Source organism: Mycteria americana, chromosome 24, assembly GCF_035582795.1.
Source record: "Mycteria americana isolate JAX WOST 10 ecotype Jacksonville Zoo and Gardens chromosome 24, USCA_MyAme_1.0, whole genome shotgun sequence".
NCBI classification, from domain to species: Eukaryota; Metazoa; Chordata; class Aves; order Ciconiiformes; family Ciconiidae; genus Mycteria; species Mycteria americana.
In genome coordinates this window covers 4,179,936-4,195,459 of record NC_134388.1, presented here as the reverse complement: position 1 = coordinate 4,195,459, position 15,524 = coordinate 4,179,936, and the positions used below count along the sequence as shown (strand labels likewise).

General features: G+C 45.1%; 1 protein-coding gene across 1 annotated transcript; it reads right to left on the bottom strand.

Annotated features, from left to right (window-relative positions):
* Window positions 1–235: 235 nt before the first annotated feature.
* NWD1 (NACHT and WD repeat domain containing 1) lies at window positions 236–12,145 on the bottom strand. Its single transcript, XM_075524059.1, is given in 23 exon segments — window positions 236–627; window positions 630–692; window positions 695–877; window positions 1,243–1,390; window positions 1,392–1,517; window positions 2,216–2,307; window positions 2,310–2,369; window positions 2,758–2,848; window positions 3,155–3,442; window positions 3,574–3,708; window positions 3,710–3,862; window positions 3,948–4,069; window positions 4,511–4,570; window positions 4,573–4,704; window positions 5,340–5,441; window positions 5,916–6,033; window positions 6,512–6,671; window positions 6,855–7,058; window positions 7,473–7,554; window positions 7,774–8,952; window positions 9,346–9,634; window positions 11,236–11,354; window positions 12,064–12,145. Coding segments are annotated over 23 exon segments (4,308 nt in total). The 3' UTR covers window positions 236–307.
* Window positions 12,146–15,524: the final 3,379 nt, after the last annotated feature.

Sequence of the window (15,524 nt, the reverse complement as noted above, 5' to 3'; positions counted from 1 at the left end):
TGATTTGTGTCATCTAGCTTACACCAGCTAAATGAGCAGTAATGAGCTGTAGATAAACAACTCCTATGACTTATGTTTAGTGTCAGAGTGGTGTTAACAGCACTCATTCACTTAGACAGCATTGACACCTTGATAGTGTATCTAGATATAAGAATGCTTTAAAATCAGACTTAGATGCTGAGAATAGCTTGCTGCCTGTCAGTTGGAGCAGCTACATACAGGATTTGGGTTTTCTCTGTGAGAGCTGGGAATCCTGTCAGTTGGATCTTCCTTGCCAGCTCAGGGCAGTAATCAACTATTGACAGTCTTACCACTGTAGTACCTTATAATAGCACGTCTCGTGTTCCTGCTGACAGAACTCCAAGTCCCAGAGGCACTGTAGGGAATCTTCAGATCCACGGAGTGCCCACTGCTCTCTGTGGCTGCTTTCCAAACAGGAGATCTGGCTTCTGTGACCTTCCAAAGGAAACACTTGGGCCCGAGAGCAGTCATAAAGGAATAAGTCCCCGCTAGTCATGCCATAGAGGACTCTGTAATCTGCAAGGATAGCCACGCTGGAAATCAGAGAGCCAGGGATCTGAGTTTTAAAGGTGTAGGCGGGCCTGTTGATCACTGGGCATGAATCTCAGGGATAATATCCAGCATAAGGACTAAATCATTGTATGCTACACCAAGCTGCTTTTCCTGCTTGTTATTGCCATGTTGCTGACTGGTTTCCGTGACTCTGGAGGTGGCATACATGCTACATCCTGCCTGGAGTTCAGTGGAAAGACAAGGACTGTTCCAGATATAAGCCCTGTGAAAAGGAGCTGGTTTTGCTCAGCTATTTTCAGGCATCTTACTCAGGCAGAGGTGTCCAGTGTGTCACACGCTTCACCTGTGCAACAGAAGGAAATCAGCAAGACTGTTCTTACTCCACCTGCATGTGAATGTCTTCCCTCAGATGGGGCTCATGATAGGCTTCTTTGTGTGTGAAATAATTTGCATATTATTCATATTTCCACTTTTCCCATGTCATAATAATAAGCTATTCTAGACACAAACTTTGGAGAGGAGATCAAAAAGCTCTCCAAGCCTGAAACAGATTTTCCTAAATCTCATGCTTAGAAAAAGCAGAAAGGAGCAGACTATGCTTGTCATATGCTCAGAAAGCTAACCCTACCTTTGCTGCCTCTGTGAGTTGTTTTGTTTCTACCCCACATACAGGCTTAATTTAACCAGTATTTCTGAGATGCAGTTCACCTTCTGTGGCGTTCCAGGTGACGACTTTATGTGTGTCTTCAGGTTGGGTAACATAGCCATAGTTCCCCCTGTGGGACAGTGCAGCACAGCCTGTATTTGGGACAGGTGCCGAGGTTTTCTGCTGATGATTGTAAATGAGGTTCCACGCTCTTAGATACGGTGTGCTGTGGGGAAACAGAAACCAGAGTGCCGTCGCACAGGGCTGAGAGTGTTCCTGGTGCTCCCATGCCATCCAGTATGTCAGTCAGCAACCCCTGGTCTGATAAACTCCACACCTGGGAAAAGTTGCGGGGGGAGAAGTCACCAGTGCCTGAGCTACTTTTTACTTAGTCCTATTTAAGAAGTAAAACAATATACCTTAACTAACTTGTACAGAAACATAAGGAAAGTCAAAGGATAGCATCCTAATACTAGAAGGCGAAACACTGCCTTCTTACTCAAAAACAAATGTTTGAAGCACCTGGAGCCATTCAGCCCACTTACTTCCTTTGCTCTGAAAGATGCCTAATTAGATCCTGCACATTTTGGACTGTACTGGCTGTTTACCTCTTTCTTTGGCAAGAGATGGTGCTCCAGATGTTGTGCATTCCATCTGGCTCCTGCTCACAGATGGGTAACAAGGCAGCTTTTAGGAGTTCAAATTTAAAACATTTCAGAAATGAAATAGTATTTCGGGCCTCAGGCGTACGCTGGCTTGAGGCTGGCCCTCTGAATTGATAAGGTGCTCTCCATTCACTGTCAAAAATAAAAGGAGAACAGAAAGGCTTGAAGCAATAACGAGAAGGGTCAGTGGTCATCTTCTTGTTAGAAGTGTGGCAGTATTAGAAACGTGTTCAGAACTGCAAATCCAACCCCTAGACAGGTTGCTGAGTATCAAGGCTACCCCTTTACTGGATCAAGGGCATATTCGGTAAGCTGGATTTGTAAGAGATGCTTCTGATTGAGAAGTTGCCCAACCTGCCTTCCTCCCTACCTGGATGGATGCAGCCTGAGAACCAGTAACAATAATGCTGTTGCCAGCAGAGATAACAGCCATATGAACCACTCCTCCATCTTCCAAATCTTCCGTAGGAACCTGTGGAATCCCTTTGGGTCTGCCAGGTACACTCACATGTACTCCTCAAAGCCTAAAACAATAAAATGTTAGTTACTGATTTATTGAGCTCTAATCCCCTTCAACACCATGTCTTTATGCATACGATTTAATTCCTATATTTCTTTAAAGGTAAGCCCAACGAGTAGCTTAGAAACTCTAAAAAATAATCACGCCAGCTTAAGTCCTTTTCACTACTTGCATCTCACTTACTCCCTTGAGAAAGGGCTCCTGGTACACAGGCAATGTTCTAACTCTTCGCGAAGGGAATTTCACCCAATCTTTGTTACCCCCTTAAGCACAGTAGTTGAATAAGGCCGGGCTAATGGGAAATTCCACATGCTGGCCCCTTTTAAAGGACACTTGGCATGTGGGAGAGCAGCTATTACCAACACTTTCCTAAGGAATGGGTGCTACTGAACCTGCAGCAAGAATGGACTCATCTTCTGAGGCTACCACAAAGCAAACCCTTCCAGGAAGCTTCTCTAGCAAACTGTTTCCATCAGAAGAGATCTGCACAAAAATAAGGCAAGAGTAAGACAGGAAGCTAGGACAGCTGAGCTGTCTCTCTTGTGAATGAAAGAGGATAGATTGGCAGTGAAATTTAATTTGGCCGCATGGTATTGGGCAGACCTATAAGGTGCAGAAGGATAGAAAGTGTTATGCTTGTCCGTTTGGGAAGTAGGATGTGGAAGTCTGAGGAGGATGCTCTATTCAGAATGGAGAAGGAGGGCCCGTTGGTTACCAGATCTGTTGTCTGGCTCAGTAAACCTCTGGATATTATAAGAAAATACAAGAAATATTATAAGAAAGTTGAACAGATAGATGTGTATCATGGATAGAGCTCTCCTTGCTAAATCCCACCATCATCTTCCCTTGCTTCTGAATCAGAACACTGGACGTTGGTGTTTCTTCCTGTAGTCATGATAGCTGACATTTGGATCTCAGCTCACCAGTGTTGCTGTTCCACAGACTCAGTGTTCCTCCTTCAGACACAGTCATAATCACCAGCCTTGGGCTGAATACTGCAGAACACATCCATGCATCTGACGCCTCTCCAGAAATCTGGAAGATGAGTTCTGCTGTCTCCTGGTGCCAAGCATTGACCTAGTAAAGAGGTGGCAAAAGAGATAGGAGTAGCAAGGCCTGAGGTAGCTTTTCTGTCTACAACCTTCGTGACTGTGGCTGGAACTTCTAAAGTTATTGTTCTTTCAGCACGCTTTAAGTTAAAGACTGGCCATGTCTGAGGAAGAATATGCAATCATGTGCCCCTCATCCTCATGAAGGTGATGCGAGGGCTGTTCTTCGATATGCGTGTCCTGGATAATAAACCTTGCTCTGCCAGAAATAAAATTCCAGATGCGCAGACTGTGAATCTGTGGCAGCTGAAACAGCACAGGTTCCTTTTCCAAACACTTTCGCACACCTTGCCTCAGCTATAAAATGAGATGAGGATTCACAAAATGAGAGATTCTCAGTGCTTTCAGCAACTGAGAGAATGCTGGCAGCTGGGAGGTGTCTGTGTGCCTACAGCTCAAGGATTACCAAGCTGTCAGAGCTCTTTTCAGACATGAAAAGAGCTTTCCAACCATAAAAAGTGGAGAAGGCTCACCAGAGTGCCCGGAAGGGCATGCAGCATCTCAAAAACTTCCATATTCCAGACAAGCATTGAGCCATCCTGGGAACCTGCCACCAGCAGCCGGTAATCAGAACTAAGTGCCATAACTGTGACACCTGCCATGAGACACAAAGAGGAAAGGCTGTTCTTGATACCACAGACAGAAAAGAGACATTTTGAGGTTGTTAATATGCTGTGTTTCTCCAACTAGAGTCCCCCTATGCTGTCTGAACCCCGTAGTCTGTGCCAAGAGCAAGATTAGGTCCCTCGGACATATCTAGGTCAGTGTGTGCTTTTGTTGCCTGACGACAAAATGACCCACTTTATCCTCATTTGTTGAAGCAGTTGCGAATGGGACTGGTGCATGACTGAGCACAAAGGCAAATGGACCTTTATCCTGCCTTTGTGTAAGCTCACAGGCAAAACTGTATTTCTACAGAAACAGATGCTCTCTCCTTCTTGCTCTGTTTATTTATTATGTTTCTTGGATCTCATTCATAAGATGATGATGATTAGATATATTCTTGGGCTGTATCTGTCCCCAGGACTAATCCTACCTTTGAGGAATCCAGTGAGAATTGTGTGTAGGGGCCCACTGGGTGGCTGGAGAAATCCACACGTGGAATGAGAACAGGGTAGGGACAGACACTGCACCAGCTTAGACTCTGCTGGCACAGCTTCCCAATTACCTCCAGGTAGGAAGGCATGAAAAAAAGAAGCCTGGCCAACACTTCTGTGTATATTATACTCACTCCTAAGAGGGCAGAGACAAAAAAGCGTTTTGGAACATGACTCTGGTGGGCCTGAGAGAGCTACCATAGTTTTGTTTTATGTGATGTATGTAATGAACTGTGCTGGCTTTAACTGGCCAGGCACTTGAATAATATAAGGAAGGCTACAGTGTAGAACATGGACAAATGTAACGGTGTGGCAGGATTTTTCCCCTGAGGGAAGAGTGGGTATTCTGAGGAGAAGACAGAGGAGCAGCACTGCGTACCCTCTCCTCTAATTAGCTGCAAAGCTGCAAGGGAATCCACGTAGCTACTAACAGGTGCTTCTACTAGACATGGGGCAACAGGCACTTTGGTTGTGGTAAACTGCTCTAATCAAATAGACAAAATGTCTGTTGGCAAAGGACAAACCTCAGCTTCCCATACAGAGGCCCTACCGGAACGAGGCATTTATGAGTCTTTTGATGGATCCCAGAACAGAGAATTTTGTCACTGGTTGTAATTCCTCAGAGAAGTATTTTTACGTGGAAAGGAAAATTCCAATTCTTTCCTCTGGTAAACATTTGCGTCACGCTCTGTCGCTCTGACATAGCTGTTACCTTCAGGGCTGTGTATACTGCTGAGTGCTGGCTTCAAAAGGAGAAGTGTGTCCTGCACAAGGCTGGACAGCTGATGCATTCAGTACACATAGCAAAGTCATCAACAACGCTCTCTATTCCAGAGGCAATTATTTTACAGTGGATCCGGTTCATATTCCCTGCAGAAAGAAATACTATTAGAGCAGAGAACATCAGCCCTGAGAATGCACAGTTATTCTGAAAAGACTGAGATAAAAAAGTGCTTTTGGGGGGAAGGAAGGGATAGAAGGATTAACAGCCACTAGCAGTGGAACTAGGACTCATTTGCTGAGGAAGGGGAGGGCTCCCATTGTCACAGTTCCTTCTTTACCCTCTTAAATGCTCTATGTATTTTTTTTTTTAAATTTGTTAGGTTTTTTAATATGTTTTCTTCTCAGTGTTTGGAGGATCTAAATAATTTCTTTCAGCTACTAAAGGACTGTGGTGATAATTCTAGGATAACGGTTTGTAACAGTTAGCTTATTTCTCTTTCAAGCTTCCTTCTCACAGCGGTTATTGATGCTGTGTAGAAAGGTGGTGATTCTTGCCTGCGGCTTAGGCATGAAGCATGCCTCTGCAGAGCACTGTATAACTCCCTCTTGCCCAGTCCTTACCCAACACATCCTGTTTTAGCTCCTGAATTCGTCCAGCATTAAGTAAATGAAATGGCAATTCACCCAACTTCCTCAGATTTGCAACAGTATCAGAGAACCAGAGTGGCTGAGGGGCTACCTAAGAGTAACCAGAACAGTGGACTTGAGACAAGGCTTGTGGACTAATCTGTTTGCTTTCACAACTTCAGTGCTAGATGCTATCTCATGGTATGCCAGACAGCATTTCCAGGACTTTCATTGTTCTCCTGTTAGTATGAAATGTTTTTCATTACTCTAAATTTCTCTTGCTACAATCGAAGGCAGGCTGCCTTTCTGCAGATGTGAATAATAAGTTCATTCCTTCCTTGTTGCAGTAGCCTCTTATATATATGAAGACTGCATGACAAAGTTTGTAAAATGACTTTAGATCTCCTTGGTTGGCGATATGTGTTTAAAAAAAAAAATCCATGTACCTTTGTCATTGTTGAAAGCACTGAATAGTGTTATTTACTATTATTTCCATTGTCTTCTGATTTCAGACCCTGTCCAGCAGTCTGGAGACACAGAGCCGTGGTCCAGAGCTTACAGGTGGGGAAATGCCTGCTGATACTCCTCACCTTCCTGTCGGCATTCGAGGTCGTGCTAAAGTGTGGCAACATAAGAGGTTTCTTCATTCCCCAGCTCCAAGTCCCCTTGAAAAAATCTGCCAGGAGAAAATGCCTCTTGATTTGGTCTTGTTTTGATAGATAATGATTCTGCACCATTTCAACAAACTGCCTGGGAAGGGAAAAAGTCATAGATGTACTGGAACAGGGAGCTAGAGCTGGGTGTTTTATAGAGTCTCAGCACTGGCAAGAGTTTAAGAATTGAGAGGAGTCTAGGCAGGGTGCCTGAAAGCCCAGGATGGGAGCATCCCGTACTCAAAAGTTTGGCTTCTCATTCTCTGCCCTCTAAGAGTACCTGTGTGCAAAGCAAAGAAGGGTGAAGCCATCTGCCTTCCGTCCTGCCAGGCACTCTCCCATGTCCCTGCATAGCCATGCCCAGTGGAGAGGAGGAAGGCGCAGGATAGTTTTACTCGAAGGAAGGTGGCAGTGCTGAATCTTTGAGAGAACTTCATTGTCAAGGGATAAAATGTCCTTCAGCTCCATGTCTGACAGCCCATTTCTGCAAGGGAAGTGTGATATATGAAAGGAAATTATTTATCTTCCTCCTTACTGTTTACACTGATATCTGTAGTGGGAGGGTGAGTGTTTTTTCTGGCAGTTCAAAAGTACTAGTCACCAAAAATCTCACTAGCTCACATGCACACGTGGCAGTCTCAGCTGAGAGCTTAAACCCTGGATAAGCCATGGAGATCAATTTCCTTTCCCAAGTAATCCCAGAACATCTCCCTTCAAGACAATAGTTTAGGTAGGCTGCCAGGTATGAGAGGAATGTTATGCTTGCTAAATATATGTATGAACACATTCACGGGCTCAAAGAACTGAGAGCTTTGTCTGGTTTTGGCTGTATTTAGACAGATTGCCTATGAACAGCAGGAAATATGGGCTGTTCCGTCAGAGATGCAGCAGTACTCACTGTGAGGAAGCAATATAGCCAAGCACACGAGCCACAAGGACTGTGCTGTGTGACTTTTCCAGTCTCGCAGAGAGAGACTAAGGCAGGCTTCCTTTCTGCAGATGTGAATAATAAATTCCTTCCTTGTTGCAGTAGCCTCTTACATATATGAAGACTGCATGAATGACTTTAGATCTCCTTGGTTGGAGATACGTGTTTAAAAAAAAAAAATCCATGTATCTTTGTCATTATTGAAAGCACTGAATAGTGTTAAAAAAAAGAAAAATATAAAAGGGGTGGGGGCATCCCAGTGCCATCCCCATGGCATCCCGGGCTGTGCTAGCAATCACTAGTTCTGAAGGTGAAGTGTAAGATGCCCATTTTTTGGCCTCATGGAAGGCCAGCTTGAAGAGCAGGGCTTGCCCACCACTAGGGAAGCTCTGATGGAAATAGGCCTGTTGAGCTGGGCTTAGCCGTTGTCTGTCTGATGCTAAGAGCATCTCTAGCATCTCCTCACCTTCCTCACAGGACAAGGGTCCTACTTCAAAGTACGCTTCAGCCTCAGGCACAGCATGTTGGAGAGCTTTCAGAGTATCAGGCTCTGCTGTGGAAATGGAAATGATGATGTGGACCTTTGCAGGGCAATCTGTAGGGAGCCAGTGGAATCTGTGAGCACCATCACCAGGAAGTAATCTCTCCACAGAGTCAAGGAACACTACCAGTGTCTGTGTGCCACAATGGGAGACAGTGAGGAGGAGTTTACTGAGGAACAAGACTAAATCACTGCAAGCCTGTTTGGTCTGGGTTGGAGGTGGTGGTGGTAAATCAAATGCTAAACACACTTGGAGACAAATGTTCCTCAGCAGGCTGTGAATGGCAGAACAGAGCTGGGATGGCCCCAGCAAACGAATCACGACTGTGGTGTCTGGCCTTAAAACAGCTTGCACCTGCTCAGATAGTTTGCACATCACAGCTGTTTTTCCACAGCCTGGTGGCCCATAAAGGATGAAGGCTGTGTGGGTTTTATCATTGTTCTGCCTAATACGGTGAAAAATGTTATCCAATAAATTCTGTCTCCCACAGAAAAATCTGCAGTTCTTCAGGCACAGAGCTGTGTTGTGGCCTGGCTCCTGCAGAATTCGCCCTGGCTCCTCGCTGATCTGTCCTCGGCATCGAAGATTCTCTAAAACCTGGTGATTACTGACAGCAGTGAACTGCTCACAAAGTTCTTTCAGGTATTTGTTATTCTCCTTGCGCTGGGGGTTCCCAGAGTCTTTACTGCATGCCAGTGTGTGTACTTTGAGGTGTTTGGGATAATGGCTTGCAATTTGTGCTTTAAGGTTGCTGAGCAGCTGTTTTGCTTCACTGTCCTCTTTCAGCTCACAGTTTGTCCCTTGCCCAATTTGTCTGTTGGAATCCTCAACCTCTGTGAGGAATATGAAAGCCCCTGGGTTGCTCTCCTGGGTATTGAGGAGACCCTGTTCAATCTCCCATTCATTTACTACCAACAAAAAAAAAAAAAGGGAGACATGAGCATTTGGTTTCAGAACAGAACACAGGAAAAGCCATCCATCAACATTAATGTGACATCCCTTGGGCCATTTCACATGCTGCTAGCAGGTCAGCATTCCCCACGTCCTCTGAGCTAGGCATATTCCTGGATGTGGTCAGGGAGATTGGGGGAAAAAGGAGAAACATTTCTATCTGGTGTTATTACTGTTTGCTAGTCAGCACCAACCTCCCTCCTCAGGATTCGAGATATGGCAAATAGTTAGCAAGTCTCTTCCTTCCTGCATCTTTCCTGTTGTATACAATCTGATGTTGTCTTGAAAAAAACAGCTGTCCTTCCTGACAGCTCTGGTTAGAAGGACACTACAGCCCTGCCAGAACACACCTGATTTGCGGTAGCAGTGCCTCTGCTCTGGGCCGAGCAGCCCACACTTCTCTGCCTTCTGGGCTGCCACGTGCAGCGCTGAGGCCAGGCGTCTCTCCAGACAATGCCAGGCCTGCCCGTCAGCCGGCTGCAGCACGTAGCAGGTGGGCAGCGCGTTCTCATCCCACCAGTACCACTGTGTCGGGAGCTGGGCAGAGTCCCCTGACAGCTGCAGAGTTAGGGCCTCAAATTCCTTCTCCGCAATGAGCCGAGGCACAGTCTGGTGCCCACAGTGGTCTCCCAGGAGTCCCTGCAACAGGTAAAAAAGGTCCGGCATTCAGGCACTGCTTCTGCAGTGACAGCTGGGATGTGGACTGGCTGCTTGCCTTAGCACCTAGGATTGCCAGGGAGGGCTGCTCAGAAAACTTGCTGGTAACCACAGCACCCTTGTGGCTTCCATGTTGGCTGGGGACAGCCAAGCAGAGTCCCATGGTCAGGGAGAAGTGGCTTTACAGCAGCTGCTCCTCAGGCCTTTACAGTGTGCTGGGGCAGGGGAAGAGTGATGAAGGTGAGGCAGTGGAAGCACAGGGCGGAACTGGTTTGGGAACTTTGGCCAATGGTGCTGTAAGATTAGCTTTGGGGTGGAGAAGAACTAAGGGAACAGGACTGAGCCTGGGGACTTTTGATTAGGACCGAAGGCTGGGCCAGGGAAGAGGGAGATCCTGAAAAGGATCAGCATCCAGTATCCGTGCAGTCTGGAAACAGCCAGAATGAGTGCAGAATGCAAACCCACAGTGCAATCCCCGAGCAGTGCCCTTCTGGTGCGTGTAAGGGGGAGAGGGAGTAGGCGAATCTTTGTGGCTGGATCTACTGAGATTTCTAGGTACGTGCTGAGAACCAGTCTGAGGAAGACACTGCCCGAGCGCGTACTAGTGCCATCTGCATATGCGATACGGTGCTGCTAACGGAGGTGGGAGCTGCAGGGAGCTCAGCGATGGTGAGCTTATGGGTGCAGTAACGCTGTGATGAGGCTCTCATGGTCTCTGCCTCTCCATTGCTGGCCTCTGGTGGAAGTGGCTCAGGGGAAATGAGGCACAACTTGCACAAATACTTAATTGCTTCTTTACTTACTTGTGGCTTCAGTTATGCCCCCTGGGACTGTGTATTTATTCTCTTTGTTCAGCAAAACTTTCCTTCTCCCTTTCTAAAACCAAAACAACTGAGGAAGCAACCTGGCACTTCTGCAGGTGTCTCAGCTTCCTCTCCCCTTCTGCAAGGCTTAAAATTCTGGGTGTGGGTTTCTGTTTGGGGCTGTCACCAAATCGCTTCAAGAAAGCTGAGGTGCGCTGCTGCTTTGGGGAGCTTTCAGTGGTTAGGAGGAGTGATCGGAGGGATTTGAGTGAGGCAGAAGCATGGAACAAGTATCAGCTTGCAGTATGACACCCTGCTCTGTCCCTGGTGGTTGCTATGGCATTTTCATTTCTGGTTCTTTGCATGGGGAATTTGTATTTATTCCTTAGTTACCAAGAAAATCTCCTCAATATTGAGGTACTGGGCAGGAAGCAAGCTCGGAGCAAGAGCTTCTTGCCTTATGTGCGTCTCCATCTGCCTCTTATACCTGCTAGTTAACACACATAACCTCTGTTATCTTCTGCTCTGAAGAGACTCTGTGTTCAGGGCTGGACCATATGTGTGTGTTCCTGTCTAGGCTCCTTTTGTCTTTTAGGGACTACTGGCAGTTACTGACATCTCAGCCCCATCAGCTAGCTGATTGGGAAGCTGCTCAGGCAGGCTAATTACTTTTGAAAACCATCTTACTTGTCCAGTAGACCTGCTGAGTGTGTGCGGCCTGCCCTGTATGTCTCACTTCAGCCATAGGGACTGAGTATGCACGGCAGTGCTAGCACTTACAATGAAGGTGGGACCAGCTGACAGTTGCTGACAGGCTTCGGTTTCCTCCAGAGAGAGCTGTGTGTTTCTGTGATCAGGGTCTACAAGCTCAGAAATACCCCATTTCAAGTCAATTACTTGCACAACAATTTTAATTTTTTTAAGATTCTTAGACTAGTCAATACTATCATAAAAACAGTGACATGGGAAAATTAAGTCATTCTATCACGTTTAATTTTTAGATCAGTCTGAACACTAATGGTACGCAACTTTAATTACTGGAACTCTACAAGAGACACTGAGATATTAAAAATCTCTCAGGAGGGATTTCTCCTGTGAAAGACTTAGGGATTTGGAGCACGGATGACCAAGTAAGCAACTTAGTTTTTCAGGACAAGGAACCTCAAGACTGTAGGTTATTTGCTGCAACATTTGAAGCCTATCTTCTATCATAGAAGATAATGATCCCCAACATTTCAATAGCCCCTTTTATGCTAGAAGTTCTGTGCAAATTAGTATAATTAGGACTAGTTCAACTACCCCCGAAGTATATCCAGTGGAATTTATACATGCCATGAACTTTTTTTCCAACTGAATATAGAAACAAAAGGATGATGCAAACCCTCGTGTCCAGGTGCTTGAAGATGGTTAGCCACCTAACTCTTCATTGAAATCCATACAACTCAAGCATACAAATATACTTAATCCAAAAGTTCTAGGAAATTGGTACAGCAGTATTTGGTCTCCTAAGGAGATGGAAAACCTATGAGCATTTTGGGGTTTTTTTCCTCTATCCCACATATTTTGATGGCCTTTGGACAGGACAGACAAGAGAGAAGTGGTTTAACTCAAACATTAGGCCGTGCTTCTGACAGAAGACGTGTGCTTCTGGGTATGCTTTCTCCAGGTGGGTCTCTCTTTCTGTAGCCATGTCTGTATGGAAGGATTGGTGCAGCACACCAGAAGTTAGGAATTTGGAGCTGGGTTTTTACTTTGTCTATGTGTCACGTTAGACCTTACAGCGAAAACGCAGTTTGTGTTGCTATCATCTAATGTGTGTTGAGTTTCGTATAGATGACATTGTGGTTAAGTCTTGTAAAACCTTGGTTTCCAGAAGTCTGCAGTGCCCACGTTACTACATTACCAACGCGAGTGCATTTTCAAGATTCTATACTGGCTTGTCACACTCTGTTTTTATTTGCTAATATGAAAACTCTGGATCTGGAAATTTTGGATTACAGAGTTACAGAATACAATACAGCAGCATTGATCCAGAAAAATGTATTTCTCACATCTTGCTGTGGCAAATTCTCCATCCTATTTTAAGACCACTCAGCCACACTGTTGGCCATCTCAGCAGTGATAAATAGCCACAATAAAAGGCAATTCTACCCACAGGGAATCTTTTCATACAGAGTCAAGTCTGTGAAATTTTTATGGCCGCTTCCCTGCTGTGCTTTTTACAAGAGAGATTACCACTTTCTAGAAAAATCTTTGTGACACCATTTAAGTGACATATTCACTGAATTAAATCAAACAACAAACTAGGTAAATTTAAGATAAATTAAGAAGACAAAGCAAGTAGGAGGAAAGGTAAGCACATATATGCACGTGAACACAAGCGTGAGTGCTCACTCCCAGCACCCACGTGCATGCACCCTCTCCTGTTCACTGATCCACAGGTCTTATATTCATGGATACTTTTCACACCTGCAAAATGAAAAGACATGGGGAATATAAAGGACATTTTTCTCCTTACATATATTTTATCATATGGGATTATAATTTCTTCAGAACTGGAATATTTTCTCCCCGGAATTATATAAACATTCATGGCACTACATAATCATGTGATAAAGTAGTACAAGAGGACATGTTAAAATTAGGACAGGGAACGGCTGTATCTGCAGCTTTCCTTGGGACTGTTCTAAGTGAAAAGTGATCACTAATGACATCTGTGCCACCATCAGATGAGGAAAGGGCTCCAGCGCGTTAGGAATTACCATGTCTGCACTGCTGTCCAACAGGGAGCAAGCACTGTCAGCGTAATACCCCCGGAATAATTCATTAGGTCTCACCAAGGCTGCAGTAGTTACAGGAAATCCTTGTATCGCTTTACACTCCAGCCCACGTGAATTCCAAACTTTACAGTGAGAGAGTGGGTTTAACTTATATCTCTGTCTTTTGGTGAAAATCCAGTCATGTCACATCTTTCATCCCCAAACTGTTCCTGAAAATACATGAGGTCTACCACAACTTGGACAGGTGTTGTAGGTAAAATCTTAATGCTAGCTGTGTCCTTATATGCCCACTAATTTCAGATTGTCTGTAGTTCTTGTACATTCTTTCCAGAAACTGCAGCTGTAACTGTGTCTGTAAATGTGGACCTATCTGCTTAGGCTGGAAACACCTCACTGTCCAAACAGCATATTCATCATGTTATCTCCTACTGGAGGAGATGCTGCAGTATTTTCTTTCTTTGGAAGGCACTTTTTGTGGAATTGAGAGTCTACCTAAGCCTATGTTTTCTTATTTAAAAATGGAGACAGAGTGAATGATTTTCAGAAGAAGGGGAATCTGAGTTTTGTAATTCCTGAAAATCTGAGTCATTGCTACCCACTGCCAGTTAAGACTTCAGGAGCTCAGTCTGGCAACTGTGTCCCAGTAGGCAGAGGAAATGGGAAATATTTGGATATTGTCCAAAAAGTTCTTCACAAATATTTCTTGCTGTTACAATGGTGGATGGGAATCAAATGTGTGTTGCCCAGGGTTTTGAGAAAGCCTGCGACCTTTGCTGTCTTGTGGGCAGGCAGGCACTGCGCTGCACTGAGCTATTCTTGCACAGCAGTGCCTAGGCTGAATTTGGCTTCACTGCAAATGCTATTAGTTCCTGAACTAATGCAGAATTCTGCCATCTCTGACATGTTCTAAGTGCAAATTGGGTGTGACGGAATAAAGCTGTATAGAAAATGCAGCAGATCATAGGCATCTTCACTTTCAAATGAAGCTGCAAGCTTACAGCTTCTCTGCTAAGCACAGTAGTCTCACCGCATTGTAACGCTTTGCAGACTCTAGCAGAGAGAGTGCCTGATGCATTCAGCAGCTTCAGGACTTTTCAGCTTATTTACCTGAAAAAACTGAGCTGATGAAGACTCAGACCAGGCTGGAGGGATGGAAAGGAAGAGGCACCATCTTCCCACAGAGAAGATCCCGGCGTGTATCTGGACTGAAGCTCATGCTGCTATCTGGACTCCCTGAGTTCTCCTCAGCAGAGACTGCTCGTTAGAGAGGAGATGACTAATAGCAATGAACACCAGTCAGTGGTGCCTCTCGCCACAAAGCTGGCTTGCTCCTTCTTTTAAGGAAAGCCTGGGAACATTTCAGCTACTTTGACAGGGACAGTAGGAGATGGTTGACTGTCTGCACTGAGATGCAGTGAAACGTCACTGCATCCTGGAGCGATCTGTCTGTATTTGGAGAGGACAGATATCTCTATAGCAACTGGTGTTTGTCACTTGGGCAGAATCCCCAAGGTCTCTTTTTAAGGTGCTAAATGTGCTCCCTCTCAGGCGCTGTACACCTGAGGTCCCTTTGTTCACTATCCTTGACTATTTTAGAAATACTCATCTGTGTTATTTTAGCGTCAGGTAAGCCTACCAGTACTACTGTCATTTATGATTGAGGCACTCTCAGCCATCTAAAGTAGGTTTCTTAATACCCAGGGAGTATGTCCTTGCCCTGTCACTGTTTGCCTTCTGTCAAGCTGTGCAAGAGTGAATTTACTAAAAGGTGTTTAAACTGTGCACAATAAATATTTACTACTTGATGACTGTGTTTGGACTGGAGTACCATCCCCAAAAGAGCGGCACACTGGAAAAGGTAGAAAGAAAAATTTAATAATTTACAAGCTCAAAGGCAGGAAACCAGCTGTCAACAGAGGACAAGTGGAAAAATAACATTTTTGTCCAAATGCCCTTGGAATGCACAGGGAGAGAAGGTAACTGGCGCAACCATCTCAGCAGAGGCCCTAACAGAATAGGTGTCTCCACCTCATGTTCACAGAGCATGCTTTGCAATGTCTGTCTTCCGTGCTGGTCTGTTTTCCAGCATTCACAGCACGTTGCTATTTCAGTTTGTTTCCATGTGTGTTTCTGTATTTGTTCAGTATAGCTTTTCCCATAAGAAAGGCTGCTTTCTCCATGTCCTGTGGAAACAGAGATGGTGCTACAGCAGCCAAGCAGATTCATTCACTCGGAACCACTTTCTGCTTCCCCATTTTCTGACAGGAGACCGTAATCTATTATTTCTGT